The sequence below is a fragment of the Lissotriton vulgaris genome, chromosome 2_1 (assembly GCF_964263255.1).
Source record: "Lissotriton vulgaris chromosome 2_1, aLisVul1.2, whole genome shotgun sequence".
Classification (NCBI taxonomy): Eukaryota; Metazoa; Chordata; class Amphibia; order Caudata; family Salamandridae; genus Lissotriton; species Lissotriton vulgaris.
In genome coordinates this window covers 1,017,390,131-1,017,406,159 of record NC_141687.1, presented here as the reverse complement: position 1 = coordinate 1,017,406,159, position 16,029 = coordinate 1,017,390,131, and the positions used below count along the sequence as shown (strand labels likewise).

General features: G+C 47.1%; 1 protein-coding gene across 5 annotated transcripts in view; it reads right to left on the bottom strand.

Moving 5' to 3' along the window:
* Positions 1–16,029, bottom strand: part of SLC4A10 (solute carrier family 4 member 10) — a 1,035,540-nt gene that overhangs the window by 472,520 nt on the left and 546,991 nt on the right. For all 5 annotated transcript variants that reach the window (XM_086956614.1, XM_086956617.1, XM_086956615.1 and 2 more), the window contains exon 3: positions 6,134–6,280. In XM_086956614.1, coding sequence (XP_086812740.1) covers positions 6,134–6,280 — 147 coding nt within the window. The remainder of the gene's footprint in view (positions 1–6,133; positions 6,281–16,029) is intronic.

Here is a 16,029-nt window from a genome sequence, read left to right as displayed (position 1 = left end):
TCCAGTAAAAGAATTGGCTTGGTAGTTTGGTCTGCCCTGTTCCCATGATGCACTGGGCCAGGGACAGACTCATTTGCATGTAGCCAGGTTCCGAGCTGGGATGGTGCAGTGAGCTAAAAAACGGTGATGGATCAAGCCCTGATCTGTTGACTGGGTAGGAGTGTTCTGCTTAATTCAGAGACTCTGTCCATCACCACCCCCTTTTCTGAATCGTTTTGTCCACCATAAGCGTGGAAGGGTATGCTCAGATGTGAGTCCCTTGCTCACTGCACCATCAGGATTCAAGCAAGCCGGGCTGAAGACGGCTGTAATGCCAGAAACCGGTCCCCTGAAGCTTGTTTCCTTTCCAGTAAAAGAATTGGCTTGGCAGTTTGGTCCGCCCTGTTCCCATGATGCACTGGGCCAGGGACAGACTAATTTGCATGTAGCCATGTTCTGAGCTGGGATGGTGCAGTGAGCTAAAAAACGGTGATGGATCAAGCCCTGATCTGTTGACTAGGTAGGAGTGTTCTGCTTAATTCAGAGACTCTGTCCATCACCACCCCCTTTTCTGAATCGTTTTGTCCACCATAAGCGTGGAAGGGTATGCTCAGATGTGAGTCCCTTGCTCACTGCACCATCAGGATTCAAGCAAGCCGGGCCGAAGACGGCTGTAATGCCAGAAACCAGTCCCCGGAAGCTTGTTTCCTTTCCAGTAAAAGAATTGGCTTTGTAGTTTCGTCTGCCCTGTTCCCATGATGCACTGGGCCAGGGACAGACTAATTTGCATGTATCCAGGTTCTGAGCTGGGATGGTGCAGTGAGATAAAAAATGGTGATGGATCAAGCCCTGATCTGTTGACTGGGTAGGAGTGTTCTGCTTAATTCAGAGACTCTGTCCATCACCACCCCCTTTTCGGAAATTTCAGTATGGCCATGGCAGAATTGATGCTATGAACTTTAAATTCCTACATGGCTGTTTCCATGGCAGAGACAACTACACACGTAGAAAGACCCCCACCACTATATCAACCTTTTCACTCTGCCAAGGTGGCTGAAATGGAATCAGCACTATCCTGACTCCTAGGATAAGGACCTTCACTTGGTCTGATACCGCGTAGGATATCCCCACTCCCTCTGTTTCAATCCACCTGTCTCTACCCATGTTGTATAAGCACTTATGAACCTTTTGAAATTGTCCATTCATGCTATAATATTCTATAATTATCGGAATGAAACGCTATGTAAACATTGCTAATAAAATTAATAATTTTACATATCAAATAATTATCAATCGTTCCCTTTTGTGGTCAACATCCTTAAATTAAGAGAATGCACTAAGAAATGCCAAGTCGAGGACTAAGACCCAAGAGCAGTTGCCTCCAATGCTTGCACAGCTTAAGATCCTATTCAAATTACTGTTTTGAAAGACAATCTTGGATGATACATGATTATTTGATGATCCACTAAACAAATGGACCAAAGATAATGGGGGTGGAAGGGAATGAATCACTTATGTCTTTTATTCCAGAGTCTCTAAGTAGAGTGTTCTTGAGACCCTCAACCACGCCGTCACGGCCAGCAGTGTGTGTTTATCTCCGCTAGCGTGATCTGGTGGATAGCTTCATCAGCGGGTCTTTATCACTTGAGTTTCCTGTTCTCCAAATGATACTACATCCTCCACCAGAAAGGAAGACTGCCTATGTAACAACAGTGGCATATGCTTAAACTTTTTAGTTTCTGCAATTCATTATTATTTATTTATTTTGGTGCGGAGACACATTAAACAATGCCACATCATTTGTATATTTTGTTTTGCTAAGCACATGGTGATTAGGGTGTTTACTGGTGCTTTAAAATGAATTAAGCCACCTGGCCTGTACATGGCATACATCTCTGCTTCCCCGTGGTTGCTTCCTCGTCGTTGCAGTCACCTCCATTCATTACTGTTTACGGCCTCTGATGCGCACCCTTCCTTCTGTTTGTTTCATTTCATAGCGTTTAATTCTGGTGTTGATGGCACCATGAAGGCACTAATCGTTCACTGAGTTAAAGTTTTCTTCAACGCTCTCTGCTTGCCTACACAGTAGACATGGGGATTGATGCTATTATTTCCATTTTCTTTTCATATAACAAAATCATACTGCATAGTCCTTGTGTCAGCGCCCTTTCTCACTTGCGTTCTCCTCCAATCTCTGGGGCAGATTTAAAACAAACTGACTCATCTGCATAGACGCGCCAGTTTCCTTGCGTCACCTCCAAATGGCCTTGCGCCACCATGGATGCGCTGTATTTACAATACAGTGCATCATGGCGCAAGGAATTAGATGCGTCAGAAATTCTGAGGCATCTCTTGGAGGAAAAGTGATGCATTGTTGAAGCTTGTCACAAAAGTGATGCAACTCCAGCAATGTGCCAGAAAACATAGGTAGGTCCCATGTAAAATGCCATGCGTCAATCCTTACGCCTTGTCTGAGCAGGCTTAGGGATTTTGACGCAGTGAAGCCGTAGAGTGATGCAGTGAAATCTTGTAAATTTCACTGCACCAGTTCTATGCGGCTTTTTGCATGGGAACGCCTACCCTGCATACATTGTACCTGGCACAGACATAATATGACGCAGGGCTTTACAACGTGACGCATCTCCCTAAATGTGTCACGTTGTAAATGGGATGCAACTTTTACACCGCCGCTGCGTCACAAAAGTGGCGCAACATGGGCATAAAAGTGATGTAATGGGCTTGTAAATCTGCCCCTCTATCTTTGTTGTCTCTCGTTTTCTACGTTTTCACCTCTTTTCACCCACTTCTCAGGAGATCCCACCCTTGTAAACTTTTTTTTTTAATTTACTGCTAAACCAAAAAAATAGTTTTGCACTATGTTACCAGTCCATTTTGGATGTGAATAGAAAAAGGTCACCCACTTCATACAAATGCACGTGCGCAAATTATGACTTCTTTCCATTAATATTATTCGATATGCTGTACACAATAAACTAAAAGCATTGGCAGAGGCAATAGGTCGCAAAGTAGAGTACTATTGACTTTGCAAATGCCTGATGTCCACCTTTGCAGAGGAAGCAGGCTTCCCTCACCCGAACCTCTGAGGGTCTGAGATGGTTAACTGTCAGATGCGGTTGGGTCCTGTTTGTACTTTGAGAATTGTTTTGGCTACGCGGAAACTCGAGGTACAAAGAATATTATTTTCATTCTGTGTCACTTACTGTGTTTTTTCGTCTGCGGGTGTGGTCCTTAGCTGGGAGGGCCCAAAGGCATTTAGATTTAGATTGGCGATGGGGCTGTCAGTCACAGGCTGGTTTTTGGTTCCTCCAGGAAGAAGTTAGACAAGTTGGTAGTATGGTCAGAGAGAGAGCTCACAATCTTGGGTGAATATCTGTGTTTGGGTTTCAGCAGCGCTCTAGAAATGTGTGTGTTGCTGCCCATTAACTTTAAAATGTTTGTTTTTGCTTTATATAACTTTGACCTGGAGCTTCTTACTTGTGCAAAATCGGTGCTAATGGTTCAGTGATGTTTTTACTACTGAGAACCTGTTGATACTTTTAACTCACAAAGCCTACATTTACTTTCTTTGAAGGTGCGGGAGAACTTTTGAAACCGTCTTAGTCCATGAATACTACTTTGCTTTTTGAGAGGGCCGAGTGTGGGACTGAACAATATTTTAATGTAATGTAAAACTAGCCCTGATTTTTTTTATATTTTCGCAGCTAAGAAGGCAAAGTGTTCAGAGCCCCTTATATATCTGTTCATACCGGTCACTCTTTAGGAAACAGTCCTCACTCAAGATCTTAACTTTGCAAACGTGTATATGCTTTCTTTTTCTTCTTAAAATTTGTTTTTGAATGACATAATTCCCTTTTTAGAAGAGTTGTAGTGCAGGTAGCATGCCAAATACTTATATGCAACCATGAAATATGAAAAACAAACTATTATTCTCATATTCAAATCTACACAATTTCAGCAGACAAAGAAGGATAAAAAGCCGAAATTACCCATAAAAACTGTACGGTTCATAAATATTTTTGCAAGAAGCTCAGTCTCCGAAATATCATAGTGAGGTTGGAATGTGTGGCCTTTAGTTTACAAGAAGAATATGCAGCAGGCACATTAACAAAGCTTCTTGCCTTCATCAACTCTACATTTATTGTACTATGTGACTGAAATGCAAAAACATTCTACCAAATACACATGCCACCATCCCTGTGTTATTGCCCATTCCCAATGAGTCGCAAATTGCAACCTGCTTCATGAATATTGATGAAGCAGGTCTTCTGTGACCCATTTGGGAATCGCTAATTTGTCTGAGACACATTAGTATATTTCATTTTGCGAGTCATTAATTGTGAGTCACTGATTATCGCAAATTGAGACTCGCAAAATGAAATATTTGTACATCTGCCCCCGAATCGCATTTTGCATTTGCGATTCGATATTTGGAAGGGGCGTATTTAGGGCATCTCTTCCAAATACCAATCGGTACAGTATGTATTAATGGTTTGAAATCAAATTCCAGTTGCAAATTATTAATACTTTACCACCAGTTTAAACTTTACACATTAGTAACCCATTCGCAAAGAGGAAGAGTCCCCAATGGACGTCTTCCCCTTTAAGGATGTAAATAAAAATATTTTTAACAGCTTCTACTCTTAAAAAACGAAACTTCATGGTTTAATTTTTTCTTTTTAAATACAACCCTTTTTTTTATTTAAGGAAAACGGGCAGGTAAAAAATAGTTTGCTTTATTAAAAAGACATCACAGACACTGACCTCAGCAGGCCACCATCCCTGTGATGGCCATGATTGTTAATGGGTTGCAAACTGCGACCTACCTCATTATTATTCATGAGGTAGGTCGATTTGCAGTCCACAAGCAATCCCTAAATAAAAACCAATGAGTTTCCTACATTAGGAATATCGATTTACTAATGTTTGTACATGTGGCGCCTAGACCTCCAAATTGCCAAAATACTCCAAAACTTCCAAAAACCGAACAATTTTACTTGAAAAGCCTAGAAAAATGCATGCAATTTGGTGGAATATATACATTTAAATACTTGATTTAATAGCACTGAAACTGTGGTCAGATAAAAAGTAAAAGTTCACACTTGCTTGCAAGGTGTCCCCCCAGAAAGCAGCACCACCTTCCAGAGACAGTGCCATAATTTGCCAATATTTGCCTAGTTTTAATATTGCTATGGTCTCATTCTCCACCATCCGTCTAGGTGGTCTCATCCTTTGGCCTGTGGTTGGCTTCAAAGGTAATGCCTTAGAGGCTGAAGCGAGATGTCCATTTCTGTCTCATTATTTTTCGCGTGTGCTCTCATATTTACATGTACGGTATGTTAGTAAAAGCTTTTGGCTCCTTGTGATTCTTCTCGGCGATACCATAATCGTCCTGGCAACTCTATGAGCCGGCCCAATGCTTCTCCATGGGAGGCCCATGGAAGTTGCAGTCCTAGATCGATTGGCTAGTCTTAAAAGGAAATTTCTACTTGATAAAGTCAATGTCCCTTCGACTGGGGGTTTTACTGGGGTTATTAAGGTTCTGTATGGCCTCTCCCATGGAGCAATGAGGTGCAAAACGACACAAAGCATTGTGGTCATTTATTTACCATTATAAAAGTCTGCATGCTAGCACAAAATTGCCCACAGCCACCCAAAACCCTTAGCAAATATTCCCTCAATCTTGCAACATTTTCCTATTAAAAATTGTTTTCTAACCTGAAAGTCATGCACAAAAGTTCATTGATATTTTGGACTGCGACAAATCCTTTCAGACAAGAAAGATTGTAATTTATTTTCAGAGCTCTCACGTTTCCGTACTCCAGGCACCATTAGCTCATCCAGTGGAGGATTTTAATTTGAACTCTTGGATTTGTAGACTTGATATTCTGATGGATAAACAGGACTGCAAGTCAACAAAGGTACAGAAAAAACAGGACTGTATGGACCTGGGGAACCAGAGCTATTCATCTTTGCATATGGAGAATACCTGTGTCTGAAACACCCATTTTATACACTGGGCATACTTTATTTTCACAATCTGCCTTTTAGAAGTACCTTAATATAGAGAATAGTGAGTGATGACTGACGTCAGCAGAAGAAATAATGTGTAGTTTAACTATGTGCTTAGTCTTACCATATGTAGGAGACTCTCGTCCATCATCGAATCCTGAATTTGGTTCTTTGTCTCTCTTTCGATGCTTGTGCCCACGATGCCTATGACGCCGGTGACTTTTTCTACCACCAAGCGGAACATGCACTCCAATGAATAATGTCCGATGACCTAGGGAGTGTAATACAACTTGTTAACTGACTGCAATGCAGATTCTTAATACAAAAGGCAACACAAATGAGTTAAAAGTTTTAATATGAAGAATATGACAAAAATGCCTACAAGGATGCATACAATTATTGACTTAAGCAGCGAAACACATGTACTGCCTATTTCAAGTTGAGCCATTCATAATGGAGTATGAGATGTGGATATTGGTGCTTTATGCAACAACATGTGTAGGTTCTGCTGTTTCCTGGCCTTTTCCTCTGTTGAATTTTGACAGGTTTGAACTTTCTAAATTCAGACTTTAGTACACCTGCTGCCAACTGGAAAAACATTAGGAATAATGAATTTCTCATTGTGATTCTCTGCAAATTGCAATTAGGAAATCAATATTTCTAATGTATGAAACCCTTTTGAGTTTCGTTAGTAATTCCTAGTGGATAACAAATAGATATATCTTGTGCATATTAATGGGGTAGGTCACAATTTGCGACTCATTAGGAAAAGCAGCCATCACACCTCCATATCATTTTCATCCTCTGTAGGCCCACCAACCTGCCTTGCCTCCAACCGAGCCCTCAGCTCCTTTTACAGCTCCTCCTTTTTAGTGAGGCATTTGAAAGAACACTTCAGATCACAGCAGATACTTTTCAGTTGAAGTGCCTTATAGTTTTCCAGCTCCTCCTCCTCAAACACCAAGTCTGCAAGTAAAATTGATGGCTCACCAGACTGAGACATGATTGTGGGTAAAACTCAGGATTTGGAAAGAGGAGAAAAATCAAAAACAGTATGTGATTGTGTAATGGCCTGCGATATGGAGGTACTGTACACCAATCACTGTATGCAAAGTACAAACACAAGTCCTATCCTCACAGCTGACCACCAATGTTAACAAGCATTGGCATAGCCAATAGGTCTCACCTTTGGGACCTTGTAATTGTTTAGCTCGATCTATTGGCTTTGCCAATGTCTTCAAGCTATGTTGTGGAGGATTGTGACAAAAGTGCCAAGAGTCCATGACAGGGTCCCACTTGGGGTGGGAGGGCACAGGCAAATGGGAAATCCTGCTTAGCAATCCTATGAGTCTTGATTTTATGTATGTTATGTATGTATGTGGTATTTCTGTAGTAAGACCCTAGCCAAGTGGCAGGATTGAGCTGAACAGGGTCAAGATTTGAAATTAAGGAAACAGCTAGTGCTTAGTTTGTAAAATACATAAGTGCTGGACCAAGCACTCAACTATACATTGAAGGCGGATGTGTGCCTCTCGCTTCAGCCTGCCACCCTCTCCCTGCACTCTTTTTAATGACTGTTCTGCTTAGTAATGAATTCCCAGAATACCCCAGACCAGATATTCAATGCACCCCTCACCCTTGAGCTGACCTATTCCTGGGCTGGAGGTGACCCAGCCCTTTCGTCCCTGGTGCAGTTGATGCGTGGGTGGGTGGTTGTACCTTTGAGTCTGTTCTGTCATCTGGTTGGTGGGAGTTGCAAACGTCTTGGGAGAAAAGTGATGGGAGCTGAGGGTGGGGGTTAGGGGTACAAGGCTTTTACATGGGTGTAGGAGGCCTGTCGGAGGTGCGTGCATTGAGTTGGGTGTGGCAGTAATTAGAAAGTGAGGGGGCTTCTAATGCGTTTTTTGTGCCACGAACCCCTGAATACATTTGAAGCATTGTCTGACACCCCAACAACCTCATTCACATATATTCGAACAGCAATTATTCTAACTTGTAGAAGGAAGCTACAAGTTTAAGAAAGAAAGCGTGTTTCAGTGATGGGAGCTGGGATTGGGGGTGAGGGGTGCAGGGCTTTTTACGTGGGCCTAGGAGGACTGTCCGAGGTGCTTGCATTGAGTTGGGGGGCGGCAGTAATTAGAAAGTGAGGGGACTTCTAAGCACCTCCAGAGGCCTGTAAATATAGAATCTAAGGAATTATGCTGTTGTCTCGGGTTCTCCTCATTTAAAAAAATATTATTATCTGTTGTTGGTGAAATGAGTTACATGCCACGATCCCCTGATTACATTTGAAGAATTCTCAGTCATCCCGACAAGGTCATTCACATATATTCGAACAGCAATTATTGTAACTTGTAGAAGGAAGCTCCGAGTTTAAGAAAAAATGTGTGTTTATTGGATACTCCACCTTTCTCTGTCACTGGCAGTGTCACTCACTGCACACGTAGGATATTTTTCGGGATTGTTTACATTCCACAAACTACACTGCATTGCCTGGGTTGCAAGGGGCCATAAGCTGTCGGCTGCCTGAACCCACATGTTGAAGGGTCGGGAACCTACGGAAGGCGTGAATTTTACTTTTGGCTCAAAAAGTTCCTTTGTACTTATGTGTTTTTTTAATAAAAGAGCTTTCCAGGAGAGCTGATACATGCAGTCGGCGTTTCTACAGTAGGGAGCTGAGGAGAGCATGCCCTGAAGGCCAGGGGCTGAAGGTGCGTTTCATGAGGGGCACCGACCGCGAGAGGAAACAAGCCAATCCTACAGAGTGGAACCAAACCAAGGCAGCAAATGGGGAAAGGAAAAAAAACCACAATGCATGCTATTCTCTATTTAGGGACCCTCTTTCATCAAACCCACATGCACTAGAAACACCACGAGCATTTTCGTGCTGGGAAACTTCTAAAACAAAATGCTTCTCACTCTCAGCGTAGCCCCTGATGCTCGGGAAGCAAAGCAAGTGGGAGGGGTGTGGGGAGTGTGGCAGGGACACCCAGAGTTTTCACTGCAGGAGCGAGCACGATAATTGCTAACACATGGCGCTGCTCGCTCTTAGAAGGGAATCGCCAAACGTGCCTGCTTTGCCTTTGAAAGCAATGCAACGTGTGCACGTTTTTGGGTCACAAACTGTGTTGATTGCAAAAGGTCTTTTTCGTATGCGGCGCATGCGAGCTGCGTAGGCGAGACCTAAAAATGGGGTCGTTAGTTGGCAGTGGTTTGCGCCCTGTCCAAGTAGGGACCCTCACTATAGTCTGGGTAAGGGAGTCACAAAACTAAGATAACCCCTCTCAGTTTTTGGCTAGCGGTCACTAACTTTCTAAATTGCTTGGTGTACTCATTTCTGTGCAGGGGGCCCTATAGACAGGGCCGGACTGGTAAGTCCGGGCACCGGGCAATTCCCTGGTAGGCTGATGCGGTGGGGGCCGGTTTTGGGCCAGGGGGCCGGTTTTGTGCCAGGGGGCCGGTTTGGAATTGGGCCCTGGCCCGTCACCGAGTTCAGTAGCAGGCGCAGCTAAATCTGCTGCATAATTAATGCAGAATGCTCTGGCAGTGGCAGAGTATTCCCAAGAATAATGTATTAAATAAATCTTAAATGCACCTGCTGCTGCCGGCCGGCAAGCCGAGGTTGAGTTCACTCCTTAGGCTGGGGTCTGTAATGGATTTTGCGATCATGCGCATTGGGGCCGCCGGGGTCGCGCAAAATGCGCATGCGACGTCAAGGAGGCAGATCTCGTGATCTCAGAGGCAGTCACGAGTCAACGACGACATGCAGAGAAAAAGAGCGAGGCAAAAATGTAATTATTTCTACCCCCTGGCCCCTGTCTGCAGGTTAGTCTACCGTCCGGTAATTTTCTGTGCCTGCAGTGCATGCTAAACGAGGTCGACGGTGGCATGTAGATGTGGGCCAAGAATGTTGTTCAGGGTGTTACTATGTTTACTTGGCGGTGGTGTGCCACGGGGCAATTGTTGAGAAGTCTTAGTAGGGTGGGCGCGTCTGCCATAGCTGCCAAGGTTTCAGATTGCTATCCAAGTATTTTAAAAGTGCACAGGGATCTATTAGAAAGTGTGTATGGGTGTCGTAAAAATGTGTGGGGTCTTTTAGAAAGTGTGTGGGGTTTTTTAAGTGTACAAGAAGCTTTGAAAACTATAAAGGAGTCGTTAAAAAATAGTAGTAGTCTTTTGAAAGTATGCAAGCATCTTTTGAAACTGTGCAAGGGCCATAAAAGAGTGCAGTCGTATTTTGAGTCGTCCGTGCACAAGAGCTTGGAAAATGTGGTGTTCGCATACACGTGAGTATTTCTAAAAAGTGTGCCGTTTCTTTAGAGGGGGACAGATTGCTTAAAAAGAAAGCGCATAGCAATATTATAAAGTGTGCAGGGGTCTTTAAAATGAGCAGGGGTCACTACAAACCAACAGAGGTCCTTCAAAGTGTCCAGGAGACACGTTTAAGGTCATAAGGTTGTGGAGTGTCCGACACTCTTTTCAAACGTATGCATGATTTCTGCTTTTTAATGTATGTCAAAGTATTACACAGCGCTCCTGTTTAGATGTATGCAGCCCTGAAGAAGCCAAACTTGCAAATCCACCTCAGGCCAGCACTGTGTAGTGTAAAGGGCTGTGGTGGGCCCTAGGCCCTCATGCTGGCAGGCACTCATGCACTGACACAGGACACACTGGAGGTATGGTGCAACTGGCCCAGAGCACGTGCGCTCGGCCTCTTTTATTAGTACTGTGTCACATGACCTGTGACATCAGTGGTGGGTGGGTGTTCAGTGTAGTTACAGGCTCAGCACTAGACTGCTGACTTATGCTGGGCATTACATCCCTCCCCAAATTGGTTAAAAATTAACCCAAACAGAAAAAGTCCAAAAACCTGTGGGGGAAAGAAAACACAGAAAACAACATTGGACTTGCGCTTTCAAAACGAGTCTCTTTGGCTGCTTGCAAGCCGCAGGCAGTATAGTTCTTGACTTTTGGATTAACAGTTCTTGGTGGCACGATTCGCAGTTGTTCGGCGGGTTCATTCTTTCTCTGTCGGCTGTTCATAGCCCTGCCTTTTGCTTTGCTCTCTTGGTGACGACTAGTTAAAGAGAAATGGATGACATGGTTGTTGTTTGTCTTCCGGCTTCTTTTCTCCATGCTGGTTGCGTGATGTTTCCAGGCAGGCTTCAGTGTGTTTCTTGGCAGGTGAATAGAGTAGGTGCGAACATCCCTCTCACTAGGATGCCCCTCTCGCCGGTTTTCTTCTGCCACAAGATGTCCGGGAGGACCTCTTTGCCAGGTTTCCACTGGACTGGTGTTTTTGGTCGCGTTGCTCTACCATAGCCTTCGGGTCGTGAGCAGGGCGCTCCACGAGCCTCACCGTCGTGTCCTAGTTCCACCTGAAGGTTGAGTTGTCGACTCTTTTCATTGCTCTCGAGGCTTTCATCTTCTTGGGTCCTGCAGACGTGCTTCTATAGATCTGTCTCCCGTGCGGGACTTGCTGCCACCAGTGTCCCTTGAGGCTCTGATACTGGTTTGCCACGGGCTGGTGTGAGGTAGGTCAGGTCCTCCACTTCCGGAGTCCTGAGTAGTCTCGCCATCCAATCTTCCGCTCAAACCCCAGAGGTAGATGTCGCCAACAGTCTAGCTTGCTCTCTCCTGCGATCGCCATGTGGATGGATGGCTTGTAGGTGGTTCTCTCTGTTCTGCGCTGCCGGTGCGCTTGCCAGGCTTGTCTTCCATCGCACTCAGGTGTTCCAGTGCCTGACACCTTGCTTCTTTCCGCAGGGCGGCTTCTTCTTGCAGTGGCAGCGTGCCATTCCGACTTCTCCTTTCTTCTTTTCTTAGTGGCGGTGGCCACTCTGTTCTTTCTTCCTTCTTCTTAACCTGACAGTCGTGCCACTCTGATTACTTCTTCCTTATTCTCTTCTTCTCGCAACGTACCCTGGTCCCCTCTTCTTCATCTTCTCTGGCCATGCTTCCCTATGCAGCGCGCGCACTCCACACAGGTCTGCCTGGTCCTGTCCTAGTCCTAGGACACTGTCTTCTTGTCACTTAACTCCCAGGGTTGGCGTCGCGACCTTCACCTCTTCTTTCAGTCGCATCTATCATTTGTGAAGTTGAAGTTCTTTGGTCCATGTTCGCGAACCGCGCCTTGGCTGAACTTTAGGTGAAGTTTGTTGATCCATGTTCCTGGACCGCGCCTTGGCTGAACTTCTTGGACCTTTGTGCTGGTCCCTTCTGCCGAGGTCTGGCAGGTAGGCTTTGTGGTGCTGAGCTTCTTGAACCTAGTGCTGGTCCCTTCTGTCGATGTCCGGCAGGTAGGATTCGCGGTGCTGAGCTTCTTGGACCTTGTGTTGGTCCCTTCTGCCGATGTCCGGCAGGTAGGATTCATGGTGCAGAGCTTCTTGGACTTCGTGCTGGTCCCTTCTGCCGATGTCCAGCAGGTAGGCTTCGTGGTGCTTGGTGACCATGCTGAGTGGTCATGTTGCTGTTGTGTGGATTCTTCAATGCTACGGGTTGACTGCGCAACCATTTTCATCTCTGTTTGATTGCTTTGGTGCGCAACTGGGTGCGCTCTTCGTATCTTCTTTGTGACTTGCTGCTTTGGGCTAGTGCTGTCCGCACTGCTGCGCATTTGCGTCATGCGCTTTCGCACTTCCTGGTGCTGGGTTCCAGAATCATTGTCAGTTTGTGTGGTGGTGTTCTTACTTTCGCCATTCTGCTGCAGCGATGGCCTGTGGCCACCAGGTATCGCTGTCTTCTCTTCTGGGGCGGCGTCGGTGCTTCTGAAGTGTTGCTTCTGGAGGGTTACGTCACCACCCCATTGGCCTTTTTCTGGTCTTGCTGCTTCTGCGTGGTCGGTTGCGATTCTTTGGAACTTCTCTTGGCGCACTTGTGGCGTGTTTGTGGGTGTCTTCAGAGGAGTTCTTGCACTCCTGTTTCTGTGGTGCACTCTCGCGCCGTCGGGTTTTTCTTCTCAGGCTGTGTGATGAGCTTGGTCCGTTCTTTCTTCTCGTGCTGTGCTGCTGCTGTATTTTCCTTCTCCTAAGCAGCTTGGATCTGATTCCCTTTGTGACTCAATGTCCTTTGCCTTGTTGCAGTATCTGGGCATCACTTGTGGGGACTATGCGCTCTTGGCTGGGCTGTCGGCTTTCCTTACTTGTCGTAGGCTTGTTTCACCTTGTGGCCTTTGGGTTTGCTGCCAGTGTATTTTCGTGTGTCTTGCGTGGAGTTGCTGCTCTCCTGACGCGCTTCTGGGGCTTCTGGCGCGTTCCTGGGATTCCGTTGCGTTCTTGCGCTTCTGACGCGCTCCTGCGCCGTCGTCTTTTGAGTCTGTGGTCAGCGTTGCTGTGCATTTACCTTCCTGCACGCCAGACGCTTCCCTGCGCCTCTTCACGCAGTGTCATGTGTGCAGGTCTTGCTTCTACTCCAGTTGCCTTGTGCTGTTGCGCAGCTACTTGGTGTGGGGTTCTTGAGTGTCCTTCACTTGTCCAGTGGTGCTCTTTGGCGCTTTCCTGCGCGCTCCTCCAGTGTCCTGGGTGCAATCCTTGCAGCCTCCTCGTGCTTCTCTTTTCTTTGTGCACTGTAGTGCTTGTGTGGAGGTGCCTTGGTTTTCTTGCTGTAGGGCACAGCAGCCTGGGATTGTCTCTGCTTGATTGCTCCTGAACTCCTTAGATTATTGTTCCCAGTGTCTCAGTTCTGTGGCAGTTTCCTTTACTTTTAGGGGTGCAGTTGCGCGAGATGGCCACTAGATGGCAGGGGATCTCGTGGGCAGGCACCAGCAGCCTTTCCCTGTGTTGCGAGTCTTATGTCCGGTTCAGGGTTTCATGCTGCATGGGGGCAAGTGTTGGTGCAGCCACTCTGGCTCTGCTGGTGTGCTGGGGGCAGCAGACACTGTGTGGGAGGTGCTGCCTCCTATTGCATGCTTGCTGAATCCTGCTAAGTTCTTTTCTTTTCCTCTGGGGCTTTTAGCTAGTTATGCAAATAAACTTTGACCTGACTGTGGGGCTTAGTTGAGAGCCGATGAGCTGGATGTCGGTCTCCAGGGCTTCTCCTTTTCCAAAGTGCCTTCGCCTAGGTAAACGCTGGGGGTTTCAAATGTCTTCGGGCCGGGCCGCCTGCTGTCTTTATCCTTTCACACCCCGCCGCAGCTTCACTTGTTACACGCTGCGCGGCGGGGGAGGGTTGTCAGCGCTGTTCTCCGCCTTCGGCAACACACACACGGAGCAGCGGTGGGCGAGGCAGGCGGTCATCGCTGGACTGCTGCCTTTTGCGGTGAGTTTATGTCTGGCTGGGTTGCGCAGGGGGAAACGGGTGTCCGCGCTAGAGTCCGGGCCGCTCCTTTGCCGACTCTTCACCCCGCCGCAGCTCCACAGCACACACGCTGCGCGGCGGGGGCTCAACGCAGGGCCCAGACCGGGTGCAGCGAGGTGGGCTCTTGCTGGCTTGGGCTTTCTTCGGGGCACTTGCTGGCGGCCGCTGCGGCCTCAGTTTATTTTACAGCGGGTGGGCTCCGCTTGCATATGGCTCACTTCTCTGGGCACCCGGCAGCTCCCCTCACGCTGCGGGCGCTTTCTTTTGAAGTTCTTCGCCCCGCCGCCGCTTTACACACACGCAGTGCGGCGGGGGATGGGGGACGCCGCAGGCAGGCCGCGGGTGGGCTCCGCGAGCCTCGCTTAATTACGAGGGCATTAGCGGCCGATGCCGCGTCGCAGCAGGCAGGCCGCGGGTGGGCTCCGCGAGCCTTGCTTCATTAACTGGACGTGTGTGGCGAGTCAGCGCTCATAGTCTATGGCGGGTGGGCTCCGCTTTTGGGTGCTTTACAGTTTGTGGCTCACCTTCGGCCGACGGGCCTGTTCTCATGCGGGTGGGCAACGCGATGGCTTCTTCATCTTTCTCGGGGCACCGCCTCGGCAGGGCGGGCTACGGCAGGCTGCAGAGGTGCGGGGTGAGCTCCCGGTCACCTTCTCTTTTTCTTTCAGGCCCGGGGCTCGACACACGCCCCGTGGGCCTCTCGGCGGCTGGCACGCTTCAAAGGGGGTGTGCTGTCGATGCAGGCAGCTCTCCTCTTCCCTTTTCCTCGATGATTTCTTTTAGCTGCAGCACGCGTGGCTAGCGTCCGCCCTCGTCGCCATTGTAAAGGGCTGTGGTGGGCCCTAGGCCCTCATGCTGGCAGGCACTCATGCACTGACACAGGACACACTGGAGGTATGGTGCAACTGGCCCAGAGCACGTGCGCTCGGCCTCTTTTATTAGTACTGTGTCACATGACCTGTGACATCAGTGGTGGGTGGGTGTTCAGTGTAGTTACAGGCTCAGCACTAGACTGCTGACTTATGCTGGGCATTACATGTAGCACAGTAACAGAGATAGTGGCCAGTGTCATTTTAAGGATTTTTGGGGCCGTGTTCAAAGAATATTTTGGGGCCCCCTGTTCGGACCAAATTTGAATTTTCCTTCCAATGTGTTGCTAATTTAAGCCTACATAATGGCAAAGAATATTACATTTCACTTTAACTTGCACACAAAACAGCTGAAAGTAATGCCTTTCACCCCCAAATTCATAAATATGACAGTGGGTAGAGAAAGCCGGACATAGAGACAGGCAGAGAGAGGTTCCTGTGAAGAAATCGACGACGTTGTGAAACTGTGGAAAAAAGATCACTTTACGTGAAAGGGGTTTGGGGGGAGGGTCCTTTAGAAAGTGGGGGCTCTGGGCAAATGCCTACTTTGCCCATGCTTTAAATCGTTTCTGTGGCCTGCCTTTTCCAGACTTTCCACCAGGAGTATAGGCCGCAGCTACAGAGCTGATAAGTAAAGGGGAACATGTACCTGAAATACTACATCAGTGGGTAGAAATGCCACCCACTCTGCGACCTATAGCCCCGCCCTCGGGCCTTGAAACGCCACTGCAACCCGGACAATCAATGTTGGCAATTTTTTGGAGAAGATGGAAATTATGTCTAGTAATACAATGATTGACACACAAGACAGCGATCGCTTCTGGTCACTTTCTCTTCTTTTTCGCCTGCATAGCAT